Source organism: Polypterus senegalus, chromosome 11 (assembly GCF_016835505.1).
Source record: "Polypterus senegalus isolate Bchr_013 chromosome 11, ASM1683550v1, whole genome shotgun sequence".
Lineage (NCBI taxonomy): Eukaryota > Metazoa > Chordata > Cladistia > Polypteriformes > Polypteridae > Polypterus > Polypterus senegalus.
In genome coordinates this window covers 55260511-55281269 of record NC_053164.1, presented here as the reverse complement: position 1 = coordinate 55281269, position 20759 = coordinate 55260511, and the positions used below count along the sequence as shown (strand labels likewise).

Below are 20759 nucleotides of genomic sequence, written 5' to 3'. Positions count from 1 at the left end.
GGCATCCTCTGCTTGATCTGGAAAAAAATCACAGGCTGTTCTCTCATGTTCTCCCATGGTACTGAAAAAGGGCGCTAAACAACCTAGGGTTCATTTTGTAATATAAAATAAACATTGAATGAACTTGACATGAAAGCTGTTTTGCTTCTCAAATACAGGAGATGGAATAGCACTCCGCAGCCCTAGAACACCACACTCTTGTAGCACCTCCCACAAGACACCATGTGGTACACTAAAGTTTTCAAAAGAATCAATTACGACTTCATGTTTCTGACCACAATAACCCAAGCCCCACAACCCAGGTTGCTAGAGAAGGAGTAAGAGTTCAACTCATTCTGCACATCCGCACCAGGGTCTTTGAAGTCTTTCCAGCAGACACTCCATCAATCTGAGCTGATTTACTTACCACAAATAAAACATTTTTTGCCTGAGTGTCCAGAACATACAGCCTCAGAATCCCATGAAGAATGTGATAAGATTCATTCAAAACTTTGAAAACTTCACATCATACCAATAATTACAAAATTTACCAAACAATTTTTAATGATAATTTTTAAAATATTTGTCTTGATATTACTGCCGGTAAACATTGTGTAGTGTATACAAAGCTAAATGGTGCTATCACTAATCACTGGACACTAGGGTAAGATTTACAACTATCTAGTTAAAACTATTTCAGAAAATACCAGAACAGACCAAAATGAAGTGTTAGAATATATATAAATATACAGTATATTACAAAGGCAAGTAGACAATATTTTAAATAGACTTACATCTGAATCTTAATTTTACCAGACACAGAATATAAAATTGAAAGCACTTACAGAGACCATATATAGATGTTATAGAGCTAACCTAATAATTTTATACATAATCTGTAAATATCTTAATTTTTTTTATCTTTCTTTGACATCAGTGTGCTGTACAGGCACAAAAATGCATGATTCTGTGAGATTGTCTTATTAATCACTTTCTTTTCATGTTGTTTATGAGATGTGTTAAAATCTAAAATAATGTATATTTAATTTAGTTTTACTGGTTATCACTACTGTTCAGCTTTATTTTATAAATGGTGATCTTTTTGAAAACAACACCATTTAATGTACACAAGTTACTATCTTCTCATATACCTGTTCTTTTTACTTTCTACACAGCTTACAGACTGGTAAATGGCTCCAACTCCTGTTCTGGTCGAGTTGAGCTTTATTACGGCATGCAGTGGGGGACTGTCTGTGATCGTTACTGGGACCTACAGGATGCCAGTGTTGTCTGTAACCACTTAGGATGTGGATATGCAATTGAAGTCCCTGGACAGGCCAGTTTTGGAAAAGGCAGTGGAGAAATATGGAGAGATAATCTTCAATGTAAAGGTGATGAAGCTGACCTGACAAAGTGCCCAGCTCTTGATTATGGGAGTGAGGAGTGCACACATAGGCATGATGCTGGAGTTATTTGCTCTGGTGAGTAGATTGTTCATTATGTGGTTTTCTAAATGATTTTATTCACATAGATGTTCTCAGTTAACTGCATATAAAATCAAATACTGTTTCAAGGCTGCTGTAAATTATAATTGATACATTGTTTAACGGGAAACAATTTACAGAAAAGTATATCCATCCATTCAATAAATCCACTTAATGAAACTTCAGTGTTGTAATGATTTTACAGAAATGCTTATTATTGTAAACATTAGTGTATGCATTTTATTAGAAACAGTTTACACTCAAATCTGAATCATGTATTATTAGTGCTTTATAAGCAAAGTAGGTAAAAGAAGACATAAATTATTTTCTTCAAGGGCAGGGGGATTTTATTACCACTTTCCACAATATTTTGTTTTGTTGACCTTTTTTTTAAATGAAATATAAATCACATTTTTTGTTCCCTTCTAGACTTCAGTGCTGTAGATAATTTTACTAGCTCGGATTTATTTAAATAATTTAATGTTTTAAGGAAACCTGCACAAAATTAACTAAAGATTTAGATTTTTTTCTGTTGATGGACAGACAACCCACTGGTAAGAAAAGAATAGAATATATTTTAGTTCCTATAACTCACTAGCTGGGCACCATGCATATCTTTTGTCATCTTGCAAATGGTTCAGGTTAGCTATAGTAGAAGAAGCACAATCTGTTTATTGATTGGCTAATAAAATAAGTAGTATTTGGGGTGAGGATTACTAAAATGCCAAAGTCATCTATCCGCACCATACATTCAGAGATTCTCAAAAATGTTCTTAATAAAATGTGAACTCAGACCCTTTTCCCAAATGCAGCCTATGATAGTGTCAATGGTCTTCTCCTTGGGGTTCCATTATGTAAGGGGAGAGTATATGCCCTTCCCAGACCAGAAGCTACAACTATAAGGAGAAATATATTAGAGGAAATCTTGCTAATGGATTCCTAAGACTGCCCAGTAATTTTAATCAAAAATGTTTTTTTTCCCACAAATATGGGAGAAACCGAGTAGTTTTTATGTTGATAGTAGGGGTATGAATTAAAAAGCAATATAAAATAGTTACTGTCTCTCATTGAGTTCCTCATTATTAAATCAGGTAACAGGCACTACCATATTCACTAAATTAGTTTTATGGAGTGCATGCAATTTGATTTTTATAAAAAAAGGAGTTGAATAGGAAGCAGCTTTTAACACCATATCTGGGTATTACCAGTACATGTGATATGGTCTGGCCAATGCTCTGGACATTTTTCAATTATTTGCAAATGCTATAGTACAATATATATTTGAAAAATATATCCTTGTGTATATAGATGATGTTCTAATTTATTCACAAGACCCAGAAACCTATAAACTTCATGTTTATGAGATCCTTTTCCTATTTTCATGAAAAGAAACTTTATGATAAGCTTAAAAATGTAAATTCCACCAGTCCTGAGTGATGTTTCTGAGATCAGATTTGTTTAGTAATCTTTTGAGGTTTCTTTTTGTTTCACTGATTAAAGTTTTGTTTTGCATTTTTTGGATCCTTTTTATCAGTATGATTGATTACCCATTGGTGACCTGATCCTGCTCCTTACTATTCTTTTTTACTATTCTGTTTCTTCTAGACAGGTTTATGATTCAAATTCCACTAGAACAATAGCACATTTGCTGACATAGAAATTTCAAGTTAAGATTCTAAACAGGACCACACAATAAACCACAATTATTAAACACTTTCTGTTTCATAAGATATGAATACCTGTAAAATTTAAACTGTTCTTAAACTTAACTTTAATGAACCCAACTATTTGTTCCCTTAGGTATCAATATGGGCCTACCTTCAAGATCCAGAAAACCAACTGAAGGCAGTGAGTAAACAACAATAAATAGATAAATTTGCACAAACAAAAAGTGCAACCTAGCCATTTAAATCCCATGTAAATAGTTGACACAAAACTTGCTACAACTGATCATTGACATTTTCTGTAATTTTGACTTGCAGTGCTTTCAGAATCCTATAGAGTTTCACTCAAGAATTTCTCTAATTTGATATGGGACATTTTGTTATTTTTTTTATAAATGTATAGTCTCTTCATATCTTTCTAAATGTTTGAATCTCTACAGATGTTTTTCCCTTTGAGTTACATTTGTTTTTGACATGAAACACTGCAGTAATAGTATCTTGAGAGAGAGACAGAAAGAGACTGAAATATAGCGTGAACAAATAGTTACTGTCATTAATATCATCCATGTCAGTCAAAACCATGTCCCTAAAATACAAGTGGCCTTCTTAGACAAAATGATCTGTAAAGTTTTATAAATACATGCAGTTTAATTTTGTTATATATAAATTATTTTGTGAATTATTTTGTTATGGTGGAATCTGTACAGTGTAAGCTTATAAATACATTACCATCATCATACAATGCTGTCATAATTCATCTTAATCAAAATAGAGCTAGGGTGAACAATCAATACATAGATGGATCGATAGATATGAAAGTCACTATATAATAGATAGATAGAGAGCAGTCACAGTGAGGCATTATTAAGGTGTGTTGCAATAGGGGGTTGACATAATTCTGTTGAATAATTTGTTGGCAATAAGTACTCAGTCATAGTTTGTCATAGAGAAGATGTACAGCAATGGCTATCACATTTGTTTTCATTCTCTCCTCTGCCACTACCTACATTGAGTCAAAAATGTGTCCCGTAATTGAACCAGCCTTCTTAACTAGTTAACTAAATTGTTTTTCCTCTCTTGGTACATCATAATAAGAACTTTGTATAAAGAAATGCAAATCAAGAGAACACAACACAACACAAAAAAAAAAACTTCCAACAAATCCAAATTTAATTAACAATGGAGCGCAGACTATTTAATTCTAGTTGTAAATTAATTTGAAGAAAAAAATGCAAAATTCAAAAAATCTATCAAAACTCACCAAACAACTTATTTAGCTGTGGGTGGACTGCAACAATTCTAGACAAAGCATCTTGACCAGAGGGAAAATGAAAATATATATTTACAGAGTGTAAGGATGTAGGGCTTGTTGCCAGAGAACAACTAATTTGACATATTTCACAGCTTTATTACCAAAATAAAAACTAGTTCAATATGTTTCTTATGCACATTGGCTTTAACAATATTTATTTAAAAATTCAAAAAAGCCCCCCAACTGCACAGGCTGATATGGTAATTCCTTCACCTATGATGAAAATTAATGGCCAGTTCATATTTTATATTAATGGCCAGTTCACATTTCCTGTGTAGGCAAATCCGCACAGAAAAAAGATCTCACTTTAACGTTGTTCTTCCAGAGAGTTGACAGATTTGTTGCAAAGTTGTGTGTCCATGCAATCATGTCTGCATTGACTTTGCATGTTCTAAACCAATACATACACAAAATAATTTGGCATTTCCAGATTTGAAAGTGTAGCATGATAAGACAGATCTCTGTTTTTACTGTGTCTGGCACAGTGTGCTTGTTTTTGGCAGGACTTTTTTTGTTGCAAACATTGCCTACATGGTACATATGCTCTCTCAGCAACATAAAATGATGGACATAAAAAATCCACAAACCATGCCTTTAGAACTGAAATTGTACTTTTTAAATGCATATGCAGAAAAAAATCTTTCTATTAAAATTCCCTTGTCAAAATGAACATATTCAAAGAATATCCAGAGCAGAGCAAGTTTGTGGTCATTGGATAACAGGTTTTGATCTTGCAAATCTAATTACAATTTCTCTAATTTTACAATTACATAAAAGGGTTATTAGCAAAGATTAATAAATGATGGGTATTAATAAAGAATGTATCTGAGAATGTAATGTTTTATCAGATTTAAATAGCCTGAATATTTAAAGTATAAACAATCATATTTTGTTCATATTTGTGCCAGTGACATCAGAATAACCTTGTGAGAGTATAACTTTTTCTTGTAAAGATTCTAAATGCATAGACAATTATACTACTCTAGAGATCTAGCACATATTTTACGTTTGTTGGATCAGATTCTTGTATTCATATGAGCTGACACACAGGTAAATTTACAAATTAAAATCTTGGATAAACACAGGAAGTATGCATTTATATTTCTTTGTTGTCTTATTCTTAATGTAGAGGAGAATAATTACCTTGATTGACAGCACCATCAAGTAAATTACTGTGATATAATATTCTCTTAGTAAATATAAGATTTGTGCTCTCACAATTTAAATTTTTTATCACATTAAACTCTAAGTTATGTTTATACTTACATTCAATGAGAAGGAATTCCCCAGCCCAGGAATTTTGTATTATTCTTGTGATTTCAAAACACTCTAAATGTTCTGAAAGTCTAATGTACAAAAAATAATAACCATATATTGTACCAGATTTAGTGGCTTCCTGAATATTTGACTCAAATTTTGCAGTATGTAGGTAAAATTATTTTTAATTTGATTTGCTATGATGTAAACATTTGCCACAATTTTTAAAATTTGCTCCCTTGTCTTGTCAAGATGTGCTATGTGAGGAAAATTAAGTATATGTGCTAGAGAGGTGGTGCTACGTCTTTTTTTGATAAACTGACATAATCAGCAATTGTATTAAAACATTTTTTTAATATTATATTGAGCCAAATTTCCACTTAAATTAAAAACAGTGAAATAAAAGTGGACACTAATTTGTGCCCAGGGTTAAATTGTAAAAAATCCATCTTCATAAAGTACACCTTCTTTGCTCTTGAGCCACTGCCCACCAAAACGTCTGTATAAAAGGTGTATAAGATTAATAACTCCAAAGTGAATTGTAGGGCTTATGAGAACTTGAGGGCAACCATTAAGAAAGATATTAGAGACGCTAAAAGACGGTAGGAGGGGAATATAGCAGATAAGGCTAAAGACGATCTTAAGAAATTCTTTCAGTATTTTAGTAGTGAAAGAACAGTCAAGAAGGAGGTGAAGTGCATCAGGAATAGAAAAGGGTAATTAAAAGATACAGAAAGTGAAATAGCGCACACTCTAAACTTGCATTTTTCTGAGATCTTAAGTGTGGAAGTGGAGGTAAACACGACTACTAAGGAGGTTCTGAGTGATTAAGAAATTGTAGAGGGACAAGTACTGCTCAGATTAAATACCCTAGAAACAAACAAATCATCAGGACCAGATAAAATTTACCCTCGAGTTCTTAAGGTAGCTAACAAGTATGTATATAAACTTTTGACACATATTTTTAAGGAAGTCACTGCACACTGGAGAGATTCCAAAGGACTAGAATATGGCAAATATCCCATTATCGAAAAAGGGTGACAGGGCAGATACAAGCAACTATAGGCCAATAAACTTGATGTTTTTTACAAGAAATAAGTGGATAGGACTGGTGAGCTTTGTTGGGCTGAATGGCCTGTTCTTGCCTAGCTTGTTCTAATGTTCCAAAGACTCACTTTCAGGTTAAATGCTGTTGCAGTGAGCCTCAGAGCTACGGACTTCCAGCAGACCAAGATTAAGACTAACTGCAGTTGCAGTGTGCTTCTTGGTGCTGGATAGGGGGAACAAATTTGTGTACTGACTTAAACCACTTTGTGAGCAGGTTTAACAAACAGCACGGTGGGTAAAGTTACAAAATGAATTCTGCATGCATCAGACAAATCATTATGGACAAGTAAAATCAAAAATATGTCATTGAACAATAAGGAAACCATAAGTTTTATTTATTTTTGGCCTAAAGTATAGCATGGTACTGAATCAAATACATTTAACTCAGTGCCACAGAAAAAGACAAGGATGCATGGAAATAATGTACTGTACATTGCATAATACAAGAAATAGAAAAATATGGATTAACATACATTTAAACATTAATATTCAATAAAAAGACACATTGTATGTATCCCTAATTAAGGAATCACTTGGCCAGTTTTGTGGTATCATGAGAGTATATTTGCGAATGTTTTCCAGGTCTGATATAAGATCTCTCACAATATGTAGCATATTGCGCCTGTGCTCTAATGTGAAATTTGTGCTGCAATGAGACATTCTTTATGAATATTGTTCCACCTCTGACTGATTCTTATATACACTTTGGTGACTATTGGAGTAATTTGGTTATTAGGAAAAGCTGGGCACATAATGAATGCCAAATACTGTATCAATGTCTCTGTATTATCTACGTCATAGGGAAATGAGTTACAGCAAGGACAGATTAAGACCCCAACAGGTCCCAGGGTGTCATAGGCATATATTTACACTCTATCAACATAACATATAAAAATAAAACATTCCAGAGGATACTCTCCCTTGGAGATTTAAATCAGCTGTCACTCGCACATCAAGGGGCATGAATATAATGTACAAGTTAAATTTGGTATTGATCTTAGTTCACTGCAACAGCACTTAGACCTGAGGATATTCTCTTCTTTATACTGTACTACAGAGTCTGGACTTGATCTGCAGCTAGAGTAGTACTATCTCAGGTACACTGCAACTGACCCATTATGTTCTGTCGTAACACCATTTTAATTTTCTTGTGGGTATCACAATTTGGAGATGTTTCATGCCTTGGTTGCTACATCTTTGCTAGGCAAGACAATGGCTTAAATGTCAATGTTTTGCAATTATGGGATGTCCAAATTTGTGCTATGACCAGGACATTTACCAGTGTTGTTGAATGTTAAAAATAGATCTCTGGTTAATAATTATTTTCTGTTCTTACTGATTTATGCCTTGTTTTAGCTCTGAGTTTATAAATTATTTTTGTTACTAATTCATTTAATATTTTTCTTTACTACAATTTTTTTCACATCCTGGGCTTTTGTTAATTAGATCTTTGTCTTCCAGGTGTTGACCCTTGCCTGTTAAATAAACCCTCAAATCCTCCTCCTACACAACTACATTCAAACATGGTGTTTGTTATGGATAAACCATGCCTAGCACAGAAGTCCAATGACATAACATTGCTTGGATTTAGATCAGGGAGGCCATTCCTCCCAATCGCGCCTCTCATCCAGACATTCCAAGAAGGCTTGGTACTCCAAACTGACATTTGGTGCATAATTACATATGGCAGTCAGAGTCTTCTCAGAGACCTTTAGTTGCAGAGGCAACACTCTTATTCTCTGGGAAAAACTTCAACATGACATCAACCAGGCTAAGAAGTCCACTCCCACCTGACACCTTTCCCACTGGGCAACTCCAAAGTAAATGACAGTCCAACCTCTTTTTGAAGGGTTTGGTTCGAGAACCAAGCAAATAGGTGAACATGAACTGAACTATATCTAGTTGGTAGTAGTCCACCTCACCCACCAACTCCAGCTCCTTCCTTCTCCAACAGAGATGACATTCCATATCCCAAGAGTCAGTTTGTCTGTGTTCCAGTCTAACAAAGCCTTTGCCTTTGAATACCACCCAAGTCACATCACATCAAGCCCATGTTCCACCCGCAGAAAGAGGGCAGTAAGATTTTGCTTATTTCTTTCTGTCTGGCCAGCAATTCACCTGCAGGCACTCCCCTAGGCCTGGCTCCAGGAGGAGGCCCCAGTAAACCCTATACCAGGTGGTGTACTTTTATTAAATATGTGGATTTGGTTCACTAAGGTCTGTTATTTGCTCTTAGTTTTACCACTCACCTCACAAGTGCTTGCCTAAATCAATTAGTTCCCAAAGAGAATAAAGAAATAAAAATGTTTTTAGAAGAGAAGCAAAAAATGCTCACAAAATGGTTGCTTAAAGGTGCCAAACCACAATATGCATATGCACAAAAAAAAGCTGTTGCAAAAATAGTGATTGAAGTCATTATAATATGCTTCTTATCAGCTGTTCTGTTTTTCAAAATATAAAACTATTCACAAAGACAAACAAAGGGTGCAATTATCTAACATGATTGCTGATGCTTTCCTTCTCTTGGGTGAAATGTCTAAAAATAAACAGAGGCTTATACTTCCTCTTTTATAATGTGCCAATAGACTTAGCCTTGTGGATAAAATAGAAATAAGTAGTGTGACAGTGGTAAAATTATATTTAGAAATTCCAGTGGCGGGCCGTGCATTTCACACCTAGGCCTTCAGTAGTGAATCAACCTGCCCCTCAAAAACTAATTTATAGTTATAAAAACCATCTTAATATGGAGAAATACAGTATAAAGAGCCGTTGGATCACAGATAGATAACTCCTGTAGCCACAATAAATGCCTTTATTGAATAGACAAACCAGGGGTGAACAAGTTCCTTTCTACTGCAGCTACAGCCGCGACACACATAAAAGACATCAATAATAACTCATAAACGTGCAATATTATTTAGGAAAATTGCAATATTTTACTCACCAAAAATTGGGATTATTTGTAAAAAAATCCATCCTCCTCTATTTCCTCAAAAACAGTTCAATTACTCTGTTGTACAGATTATCCGTGTGCTTCAGTTCCATCACAAAGTCCCTTTCTATCGCCATCGAAGCTAATGCTGAAAGTCGAACCTGCCCTGTCGTACTTCTGGCATAAGTTTTAATTCGTTTTAGGGCTGAAAATGTCTGCTCGACAGAAGCAGTGGACACGGGAATGGTCACCGCCAAATATACCAATGTGAACAGCTGCCCCATGCTCTCATTCAGATTTTTCTAATACACCATCATATCCAATCAACGGGTCTGAATACGGTGACGTTGCCGTAAGCCTGCTAGAGGGCCCTAGTGACACCAACTCAAAATCTGATTGGTTGAAGCAACAGTTTAATCGACATTTATTTTGTGTTAGAGGGCCTGCAGAACGGATTGTGAAGGCCTCCGGACAGACTTCTTTGACTTTGACCTTGCCTGGCAACAAATGATGGCTGAAATGTGATAGGTTAAATGCTATAATACGAAAATACATGTCTGGAAGCAGCACAACCATCGGAAAAGCTATGAAAGGAAGCGGGCAGACTACTTGGAATTATTTAAAAAGTATTCATGGACATAATATAATTAACATCAGTTTATGATTCAGATATTTTTTTAGGCCAGCAGAGAAGGCCTTGCAGGCCCTGACAGCCCACCACTGAGAAATTCATAATGGCAGACTGGGGGTGAATTTTTTGGCTTTAAAGATGATCATTTCTCCAGGGATAGATTGCTATTTTTATTTGGTTCCTGGCCACACTTTAGTGCCTCTTATTTCTGTTTTTCAGATCAGTTTGCCCTCAGGTTAACCAATGGAACAGGTGTCTGTGATGGAAGACTGGAGATATTCTACAATGGATCCTGGGGGACAGTGTGTGATGATTCCTGGGACTTACTAGATGCAAATGTAGTTTGTAGGCAGCTCCAGTGTGAGACACCTGTAAATGCCATAACTCCAGTCTCATATGGACCAGGAAGTGGACATATTTGGCTGGATGATTTGCACTGTCAGGGAAATGAATCATCTCTCTGGGACTGTAGACATCAAACATGGGGGCAGCATAACTGTAGACATAAGGAAGATGTAGGAGTAAATTGTACAGGTAAACTAATTATAATATATAATATAAGTCAATGTATAAGCTTATTAAAAGTTGAAAAAAGTAGCTATCCAGAGTATATATATGAACATGAAATTAAACCATATGAATTAGCTCTTATCTTGCATTTTTTATTCTGTGTTATCCAGACACTTGAATCTTTAATAGTCATGTTCTGTAATTTATGGTGTGCTCTTTATTTTTAGTAATGTATATATTTTAAAAGCATAACATTTCTTTAAACTTTTTAAAATTCTATTTTGAAAGAATTCAAGATGCTGAGGTTAACTGATGGCTGTTCGGGACAACTTCAGGCTTTCTATAACAACTCATGGGGCAGCGTCTGTGCAAATAACATGGATAAGGCCACTGCTGCCATGATCTGCCAAGAATTAGGCTGTGGAAATCTTACCTCTGATGTTAAAGAAGAATTATCAAAACTGGACCCTGATCCAAAATGGCTGGACAAAGTCAGATGTAGAGGACATGAGGCTTCTATCTGGCAATGTCCCTCTTCCCCATGGGGTAAAAATGCATGCACCAGGACTGAAGTGGCAAAACTCTCTTGCACAGGTAAACAGACAAACAAAAATACATGTTTTAATATTTTATTTGGAATTCAAATACTTAAAGTGTTGAATATCTAGCACATTTTCACTTTCTTAATACAGCTGTAATTTAACATATGTAGGTGTACATAATCACTATAAAACAAAAAAATATATAGGTTTATCATCTGTAATAGTACACAGCAAAATCACCAGTGTTAAATTTAATCTTGCAGTTTCAAAATAATCCTTAAAAAGGAAATAGTTGACTTATATATACGGTAAGAAAGAAAGCATGAACAATGACAAATAAGCCCTGAAGTTGTCTCCCATTCAACATTGGCATTGGCATGATGGGAGCCCCGGCAATATAAGACCATAAATTCATGTATGGAGGTCGGTGAACCATCTGTTAACATGTGGATTAGACTTTTTTTGCGTGGCCATCCACTGAAGAGGGGTATAATCAGTAATTAAAATGAACTTGCGACTGTGAAGATAGTACCTCAGCTGATGTGTGGCCCACTTGATTGCCAGAGCTTCCTGCTCAACTGTCACATACCTTGTCTTCCAAATATGTAGTCTTCTGCTCAAGTACATCACAGGGTGGTCAGTACCGTTAATGATTTGGCTCAGCATGGCCCCCAAACCTCTGTCCAAGGTGTCAGTCTGAAGAATTAATATCAAAAAGAAGTTAGGGGAAATTAAGAGAGGTACTGATATAAGGACCTCCTTAAGGTTATGGAACATAGCTTCTGCACCTATCCCATACCACTGTATTGGGAGCATTGTGGTCTGAGTATTCCTCCACCCACTACGTAACCCAAACTTTTTTGGACCTGCTTCTCCTGTGCCTGTACCAGGTGCTGGAATAGATGACAACCTCATCCAAGTAGACAGGACTGTAGGTATTGTTGGGCTGAAGGACTGGGCGGTCTCGTGGTCTGGAATCCCTACAGATTTTTTTTTTCTCCAGCTTTTGGAGTTTTTTTGTTTTTTCTGTCCACCCTGGCCATCGGACCTTACTTATTCTGTTAATTAATGTTGACTTATGTTTATTTTTTATTGTGTCTTCTATTTTTCTATTCATTTTGTAAAGCACATTGAGCTACATTTTTTGTATGAAAATGTGCTTTATAAATAAATGTTGATTGATTGATTGATTGACTTTATCCACCAGACTTTGTAAAGTTGCTGGGGCCCTGTGCAACCCAAATGAGAGGACATGGTATTGCCAATGTCCACTTAGGGTGTTAATTGGCAGATTCTACTAAAGGTATTTGTCTGTACTCTTTTGTCATGCCTAGAGTAGTGAAGAAACATGCCTTTCTGAGGTGCTCAAGGAGCTCATCCATTCACATCAAATAGGCTTATAAATTGGAGACTTGATTAAGTTGGCAGAAGTCATTGCAAAAGCATCAACTACCATCTGTCTTTTGTACTAATACAACAGAGCTATAACAGGAAGTAAACTTTCCTCAATAACACTTTCTGCTTTCTTCGCTTCCAGCAGTCATATGGGCATCCTCTGACAATTACCCCGACTCTGTAACAATGTAGTGCTCATTCAGGGAGGTCTGTTTTTCATCCAAGACCCCTTTATTGGACAGCTTAACTGATTCCTTGTTGTCTGGGTGTCAAATTATTTAAAAAATTTTAGTTTCCAGTTTTTTAAAAAATAGGATTGTAGTTGGCTGGAGGGAATTTTAGTTCCTGTTTCTTCCACTGTTTCAAAAGATTTAGGCGGTAAACTATTTCCGCTGGTTGACAATTTGGCTGTTTCACCAAATGTTCTACCTAGTCCTTACAGGTGGAGTTTGTACTTGTCCACTTTTCTTGTTAGACCAGTCCTGCCCGAGTATAACAAAATATGGTGGGCTGAGGATAGTAGCTACCATCAAGGGTTGAGTTTCCCCTGAAATGTGTGCACACATTTGATGGATCTATACCAATGGCTTTCCCTGCAGATACAGGTAAGACTAGCCTTACAAGTATTCCACTTTTGAAGAAGTACATATCAGTGAGCAACAATGGAAATGCTCAATAGAAATGTTGCTCTCGGAGTCTATTAATGCCTTCACCTAGGAACAACATCAGAATTGAAGGTCTCCCTGAAAAATGTGACAGTTCAAATCAAGTGAAATTCATAGCTGAACTATTCTCTTAAATAAGTGGAGGGAAGTTCAACTTAAACACCGAGATCTCAGCAGCCTACCATTATACATGGATTGAATGCCTCAAAACTGCGAAGGCCAAGCAAAATTGAACGCTTTGAGTAGTGAGAAAAGTGCTATACAAATGCAACACATTATTATTATTAAAATGTCATGTTCTTTCTCAGACAGAAACAGATTATATTTGAAAATAGCTGCATTTGTATTTTCCCAGATTTCTCCCCTGCAACAGTTGCTAAACACAGCTCATACTACAGTATTTAACAATGTCTACATAGTGCTGATATAAGATACATACTCTTGTACCCCACCAAATTAAAAGTGAATATTAAAAGTCAGGTTTACATGTTTAGCTCTCCGAATGAAGCAGAAGAGGAGCTAAGCAGACTGATCCCGACATCCTTCTGAAACACGATCATGAGTCATACCGTATTCTGATAAGGCAAAGAAGATTCTGGCTTGTATATTGGAATCTCTTTCAATTAATATATGTACTTTTTGGTAGCTATTCACATGGTTTTTTTTTACTTCATATACTTGACTGTATTGGGAATGTACTACCATACGTTACCTCAGTCTCCATGGGAGCTGTTTAACATCATTCCCTAGTTTATTGTATTGGGACTGTACTTTCAAGATCCCTCAATTTTAACCTTTTCTACACTGCCACTGGGGGGACCCATTTTGCTCTGGATGTGCTCTGTCTCTCTCGGCATGTCAAAGGACTGGAACTTTATGAGCGTGGTCTGCCTCACTCGGGGAGGCAAAATAAGGGGAGCATTATGAGAGCTTTGCTATTGCTTATTTATCCTTTCTACTCTAACAACTGTTAATGCCAACACAGCAATAGGCTTTATAGCCATAACACCAGGCCATAATATGAAATCTAGGTCAAAACTAACTTATGTAAAAATGCACTACCTTAAGTTAAGACTACATACATACATATCTATACTCTGGAAAACTCTGAAGGCATTTTTGAGAGTATGGTTATTTCATATCTTTCTCACTAAAACAAATTGGAAACCAAGAATATGTCAGGACTCCAAATGAGGCACATTATAGGAAAAGACAGGTTTTGCAATCAGAATTTAACCTCTTCACTACTAAAGAAACATAAAAGTTAATCTTTAAATCACAACATTATTAGGAACATGGAGAGAAGGCCAATAAGATTTTATCTCAACAAATCCACAGGCAGGAAGTCCACAATGCAATAATACTAATTACCAACATAGATAGAGATAAAAGCATAGACCATAAAAATATAACTCACATATTTTGAGAGTACTGTAAGTCCTTATATTCCACTCAGTCTAAAGAAGGTAAGACACAATCTATTGAGTTCTTTGATTCTTTACAGATGCCACGGCTAGATACTGTTAGTGCTGTGGAACTGAATAAATTTCTTGATACTTTCAGAATTACTAAATGCTATAAATTCTGTTCAAAAACAGGAAAGCAGCCGACCCTGACAGCTACTCAGTGAAATTTTATAAAATATTTCCAAAGAGGTTAGCTCCACTATTAGCAATGTATACAGAAGTTAAAGACAACAAAAGTCCACCTCAGACTTTTCATCAAGGGTTAATTTCCATCTTTCCTAAGAAAAATAAGGACTTGCTACAATGTGCCTTATACAGAGCAATCTCACTCCTGAATGATGACGTTAAGATACTCTACAAAGTTCTAGCTAGAAGTTAGAACAATTTGCAGCAATGTCCGGTTTTTCAAATGTAATCTAAGTTGTCAACTGAACACGCATTGCTTTTGCAATGGCTCTGGACAAGTTACATCAGCCAGGGTTGAAACACCAAAAAAATGAGCTGACATTACATCACATATAGCTGGAGAAACTAGTACAGTCACAGATGTTTTTTCCAACAAGTGCGTCAAAATGCAAGCAGTTCTTTTAAAGATAGTGAATCACCTCAAATAGCTATGTAAAAAGAAGTGAATCGATCTGATGTATTGCTTGGTGCCGATGCTACACTATAAAGGCACCTTCAGAGAATGAATTTGCTTATGTAAATAGAATTCATTTCCTCTCTATTAATGTGCTGCTCTGTTGTCCACAGAAAGTGTGTCGCATTGTGCAGGCATGTACCTGAACAGCGCTATAATGTACCATGACCCACCAAATGATCAGTTAAATCAGACAAATCAGTTACAAATTCGTTTGAATACAATTGGCAGAATGTAAAAACAGGTAATCAGATGCATTTATTTTTTGATCCAATTCATTTAAATTGTGGTCAATGTCACATAGTACAGCCCTTATATTCCTTAGTTCATTGGCCTCATCTCTTACAGCATCAAGTGTTGCATTTTGAGACTCAAAACAGCTTCCATCTGCATACAGCCAGATTGCCTCCCAGCAGTTTCTGAGGCAGAGGTGTGAATGCAGCCAGTGCCAGAAGACGTGCTCGGCACAGTAGCACCGTCATATCATCGACATGGGGGTCAGCTTTTGTAATAGTGTCTAAAACAGACTAAACAAATGGCAGGCCTTTTCACGTTGACTGTGATATCTGACTACTTCTTTTTTATTTCGGGCACTGTGTGACTTTCTGAAGTTGAACTTCTGAGTGTCTCCGCCACGCTTTTGTTGTTTATACCGCTGCTTAAGCCAACAAATAGTATGTTTTTCATTCCCCCACTTTCTTCTTTTTTTTTTACATGATTTTGCCATTGTCTGTTAACCAAACATTTAACAGGAGGGGCTATTTATATTGATTTGCATATTAAAATATGCAAAATTCTGGGAGGAGTCAGTGTGGGGCGGCAAGCGCGTGTACATGCGTTACATTTCATGCTGACTGGGATTAATAGAACCGAAGTGCATGGAAGTTGGCTTACACACAATTTTGTGCATCTGGATTTTTTTGTGCGTATACCATATTTTAGAGTGAATTCTACACATAGTGTTATAAATAGGGCCGCTGGACATTGACACATATCAGTGAATATACACAAGCCTGGTCTGCAATAGAATTAAAATCTTGCACTACTTCTTTATATTCCCTGCTCTGTGCCACAGTAAATAAAAATTATTATCAATACACTAATAATCCAATTGCCCTTCATTCACTTAGAACAAGGGTTGGGCAAACTACGAAGATTGGTACAAAATTGCCAAAATCAAATCATATCATAATTATGACTGCATTCATTTGACATTGTCCTGTAATGCCTGGCGTTCCACCAGGTGGCGCATTAGGCACAGTGATACATTAACTTGATTTTGCGGATTTTACTCTGTTATTACTCTGCTACTGCTCTGAACCCATCTGCAACAATGAGTGGGCCAAAGAAAAGAAAAGTCAACAGTGAGTGCCGAGTGTTTAATAAGGAATGGACAACTAAATACTTTTTCTCTGAAGTCCGGTCAAAGGCAGTATGTCTTATTTGCCAAGAAACTGTTGCGGTTTTAAAGGAATGCAACATCAGCCGTTACTTTTTCACCAAGCATGCTAATTACTCTAACAACCAGTCAACGCAAGAACGGACGGCTACCGCTGAGAGGTTGGCAGCTAATTTGCAGGCTCAGCAAAACACCTTTATCCGACAAACTGCCATCCAAGAATCAAGCACGAAGGCAAGTTATGTGCTGGCATCCAAATTAGCAAAGACCAGCAAGCCTTTCTCCGAAGGGGAGTTTCTCAAAGAGTGCATGGTAGAGACAGCAGGTATCTTGTGTTCTGTGAGCAAGAACAAATTTGAAAAAATTAGCTTATCACGCAGGACAGTGACTCGCCGTGTTGAGCTAATTGACAAAGACTTAGCTAACACGTTAAATAAAAAAGCGGAGTCATTTACATTATATTCCTTGTCACTGGACGAAAGTAATGACATAGAGGACACCGCTCAGCTTTTAATTTTCATCAGAGGGATTAATGACAATTTTGAGGTAACAGAGGAGTTTTTGGCCAAAATGTAGTATGAGCTGTGTTTTTGGGAAAACGCGGGGAGAGGACTTGTATGACTTGTATGATAGGCAGAAGCTACCTTGGAGTATGCTCGCCAACTTTACCACAGATGGATCGCCAAATCTGACTGGACAAAACGTTGGTTTGCTCAAAAGAATCCAGAAGAGGGTGAAGAAGGACAACCCTGAGCAGGAGGTAGTTTTCTTACACTGCCTAATCCACCAGGAAGCACTGTGTAAATCCGTATTGCAGCTTGACTATGTAGTGAAGCCAGTTGTAAAACTCGTTAACTTTATTTGAGCAAGGGGACATCAGCATCATCAGTTTATTAAGTTTCTTGAAGAAATTGACGCTGATCACCAGGATTTGCTTTACCACTCCAATGTCTGCTGGTTAGGTTTGGGGAAAGTATGTAGACAAGTGTGGGAGCTCAAACAGGAGATTATCTCATTTTTGGAGCTACTTGAGAAAGCTGACGATTTTCCTGAGCTGAGTGACAAAGATTGGCTTTGTGATTTAGCTTTTGCTGTGGACATACTGACACACATGAATGAGCTGAATTTGAAGCTAAAAGGGAAAGACCAGTTTGTGCATGAAATGTACACAAACGTCAGAGCCTTCAAAACCAAGTTAGCTTTTTTCTCAAAACAAATGTCAAACAACTCATTTGTTCATTTCCCCACACTGGTTACGCTGAAAGAGGCCCCTCGACTTGTGAAAAAATACAGAAAATCACTGGACGGCTCTTCTGCTTCATTCAAAGCCGTCGGTTCTCTGATTTTGGAAAAATTTACAAATCACTTCAGCTGGTCTCATGTCCCTTCACACAGGACCCTGAAACGGCACCACAGGAGTTGCAGTTGGAACTGATTGATTTCCAATGTGACACATCTTAAAGGACAAGTTCAACACTCTTAAACTGGATTAGTTTTATGCTTCATTAAGCGCAGCCAAATTTCCAAACATCCAGAAGAAGGCACAGAGGATGCTGGTGTTGTTTGGTTCTACATATGTGTATAAACAGACTTTTAGCATGATGAACACCAACAAATCACCCCACAGATCCCTGTTGAGTGATGAACACCACAGATCTGTTTTGAGAATTGCCACAACAAAACTAACACCAGACTTCGATGCACTGGCAAAAAAGGGTGATTAACAACACTGTTCCCACTAAAAGTGAATGTAAATATTAACACTATAATGCCTTTTTTATGTTTATGTTTGATATGTATGCATGTAGAGCTGGCCCGGCCCATATGTCAAATTTTAAAAGTCAATGTGGCCCCTGAGCCAAAAGGTTTGCCCACCCCTGCTCTAACATATGTGGAAGGGTTTAACAGATGTCAGAGCTGTTATAACACACTGTTTGGCATCATATTTCTCAGAATTCCCAAATTAGCATTACATTTTCATATAGTACCAATGTTCACTATTTAAACATGTACTGTAAGGTTATGTGCAAATGTTGCAGAAATTAAATTAGATGGTCAATCTTAGATTTACTATTTGAGAGGTAATATTTTATTTTCCATTTAATGATTTTCAGGAACTATGAAAGTCAGCACTACTAACCCAAAACCCTGTACAGAGGACCTCACCCAATTATCTCCTAAGTCACACAGTGAGGTTAAATCTAAAATAAATTAATGACCTTGGGTTTCTGTTACAGAGCCTCTAGAATTGAGACTGGTTGGAGGAACGAATAACTGTTCAGGGCGAGTAGAAATAATGTATGGAGACACCTGGGGCACAGTCTGTGATGACGACTGGGACCTTAAGGATGTGAAGGTGGTCTGTCGACAGCTTCGCTGTGGAGAAGCTGTGAGTGCAGAACTGGAGTTTGGAGGTGGAAGTGGTGTCATCTGGCTAAACAAAGTGAAGTGCAGGGGAACTGAAGCTCACTTGTGGGACTGCCAACATGAACCCCTGGGAAAAAATGACTGTGTACACAAGGAGGATGCAGGAGTGAAGTGTACAGGTGAGGAAGAATGTGGTGTACATTACAATTACAGTTAATTTTTTTCCAATATTTACTGGACAGTCTCATAGCAGTGACACAGTTACACAAATGCATACTATAACAGAAATGTTCAAAACTATATTATTTGATGCAAAATGACATTTTTTTAAATAAACAGTGCTAGAGAGGTCCATAATAAAAGATTAACTATTTGAGAAGAGACAAGGAAAACAAATTGTGATAATTTATAAAAGGGAAGGTGAAAACAGCAAAAAAAATACTACCCAACTCATTAATTTATTTTAGTTAAGAATTCAAAATTTGTAAACAAAGCGCAGAGAACAATAGCAATAAAATAAAGAAGGATGGTCTGTCTTTCTAATGCTTTGGCCAACTGAGCACATTTAAATGACTCTTGAAAGTATAAATCAGCCCATAAACTAGTCATCATTATAGCCAAAAATTTCTGACCATTCCCTTAAAGTTCATCCCTTCTGTGTATTACCATTTGCATAGTCTTCAAGCAGTACCAAACAAGCCATTTTGTATGACATTATTAGACTATAAATAGGCTGTAATGCTTTCTGTATTCAAGGAGTGAATCACACCTGTGTTTTTACAGTGCTTTGGTTAGCTACAAAAGGTGGCCTCTATAAACTGATGAAAAAACAAAAAATATTCAGTCCAAATATGAAGTATTGACCCACTTAAAAGGAAACTAAAATAAAGTATATACATCGTATTCCTTACTTTTGAGGGTTAATAAGATGTTGATAATGTCAACACACATTACCTAACAGCTTGATGACATGAATTATTATTTAGCGTGTTTGGCTTAATTTCCCTTCTTGATCAAGGGTGTCATCATTCTCCACTTTCTCAAAGATATTGTGTATGCATGGGTAAGAGTAGCTGTAAATATACACAAGTTTTCTTGTGAAGTTTTCTTTTAGACTTTTGAGTGGGAATTTGTGTATGCAAGTGTTATAAGATGGGAAACTCTTCCCAAAAACTGACGCTAAGGAGCAACAGCCATGAATTTGCATGACTGGAGTATTGCTAGACAGTGTTCTTTCTTAAAAAAATGCTGAAAGGTCCAAAGTGTTTTTACTCACAGGTTAACTGTGGACCATTCAAATAACTTATTTTTTTCCTTTAGGATTTGCACAGGATATCAAGGCTCCAAAAGGTCAGACAAAGATTTGGAAACTCACTTTTGTTCTTGTCTTTATCATGTTACTGTCATGT

General features: G+C 36.5%; 1 protein-coding gene across 2 annotated transcripts in view; it reads left to right on the top strand.

Moving 5' to 3' along the window:
- Positions 1-20759, top strand: part of LOC120539004 (antigen WC1.1-like) — a 39864-nt gene that overhangs the window by 12636 nt on the left and 6469 nt on the right. For both annotated transcript variants that reach the window (XM_039768674.1, XM_039768675.1), the window contains 6 exons: positions 1155-1460; positions 3264-3311; positions 10586-10900; positions 11165-11470; positions 19221-19529; positions 20671-20700. In XM_039768674.1, the coding sequence (XP_039624608.1) occupies positions 1155-1460; positions 3264-3311; positions 10586-10900; positions 11165-11470; positions 19221-19529; positions 20671-20700 (1314 nt within the window). The remainder of the gene's footprint in view (positions 1-1154; positions 1461-3263; positions 3312-10585; positions 10901-11164; positions 11471-19220; positions 19530-20670; positions 20701-20759) is intronic.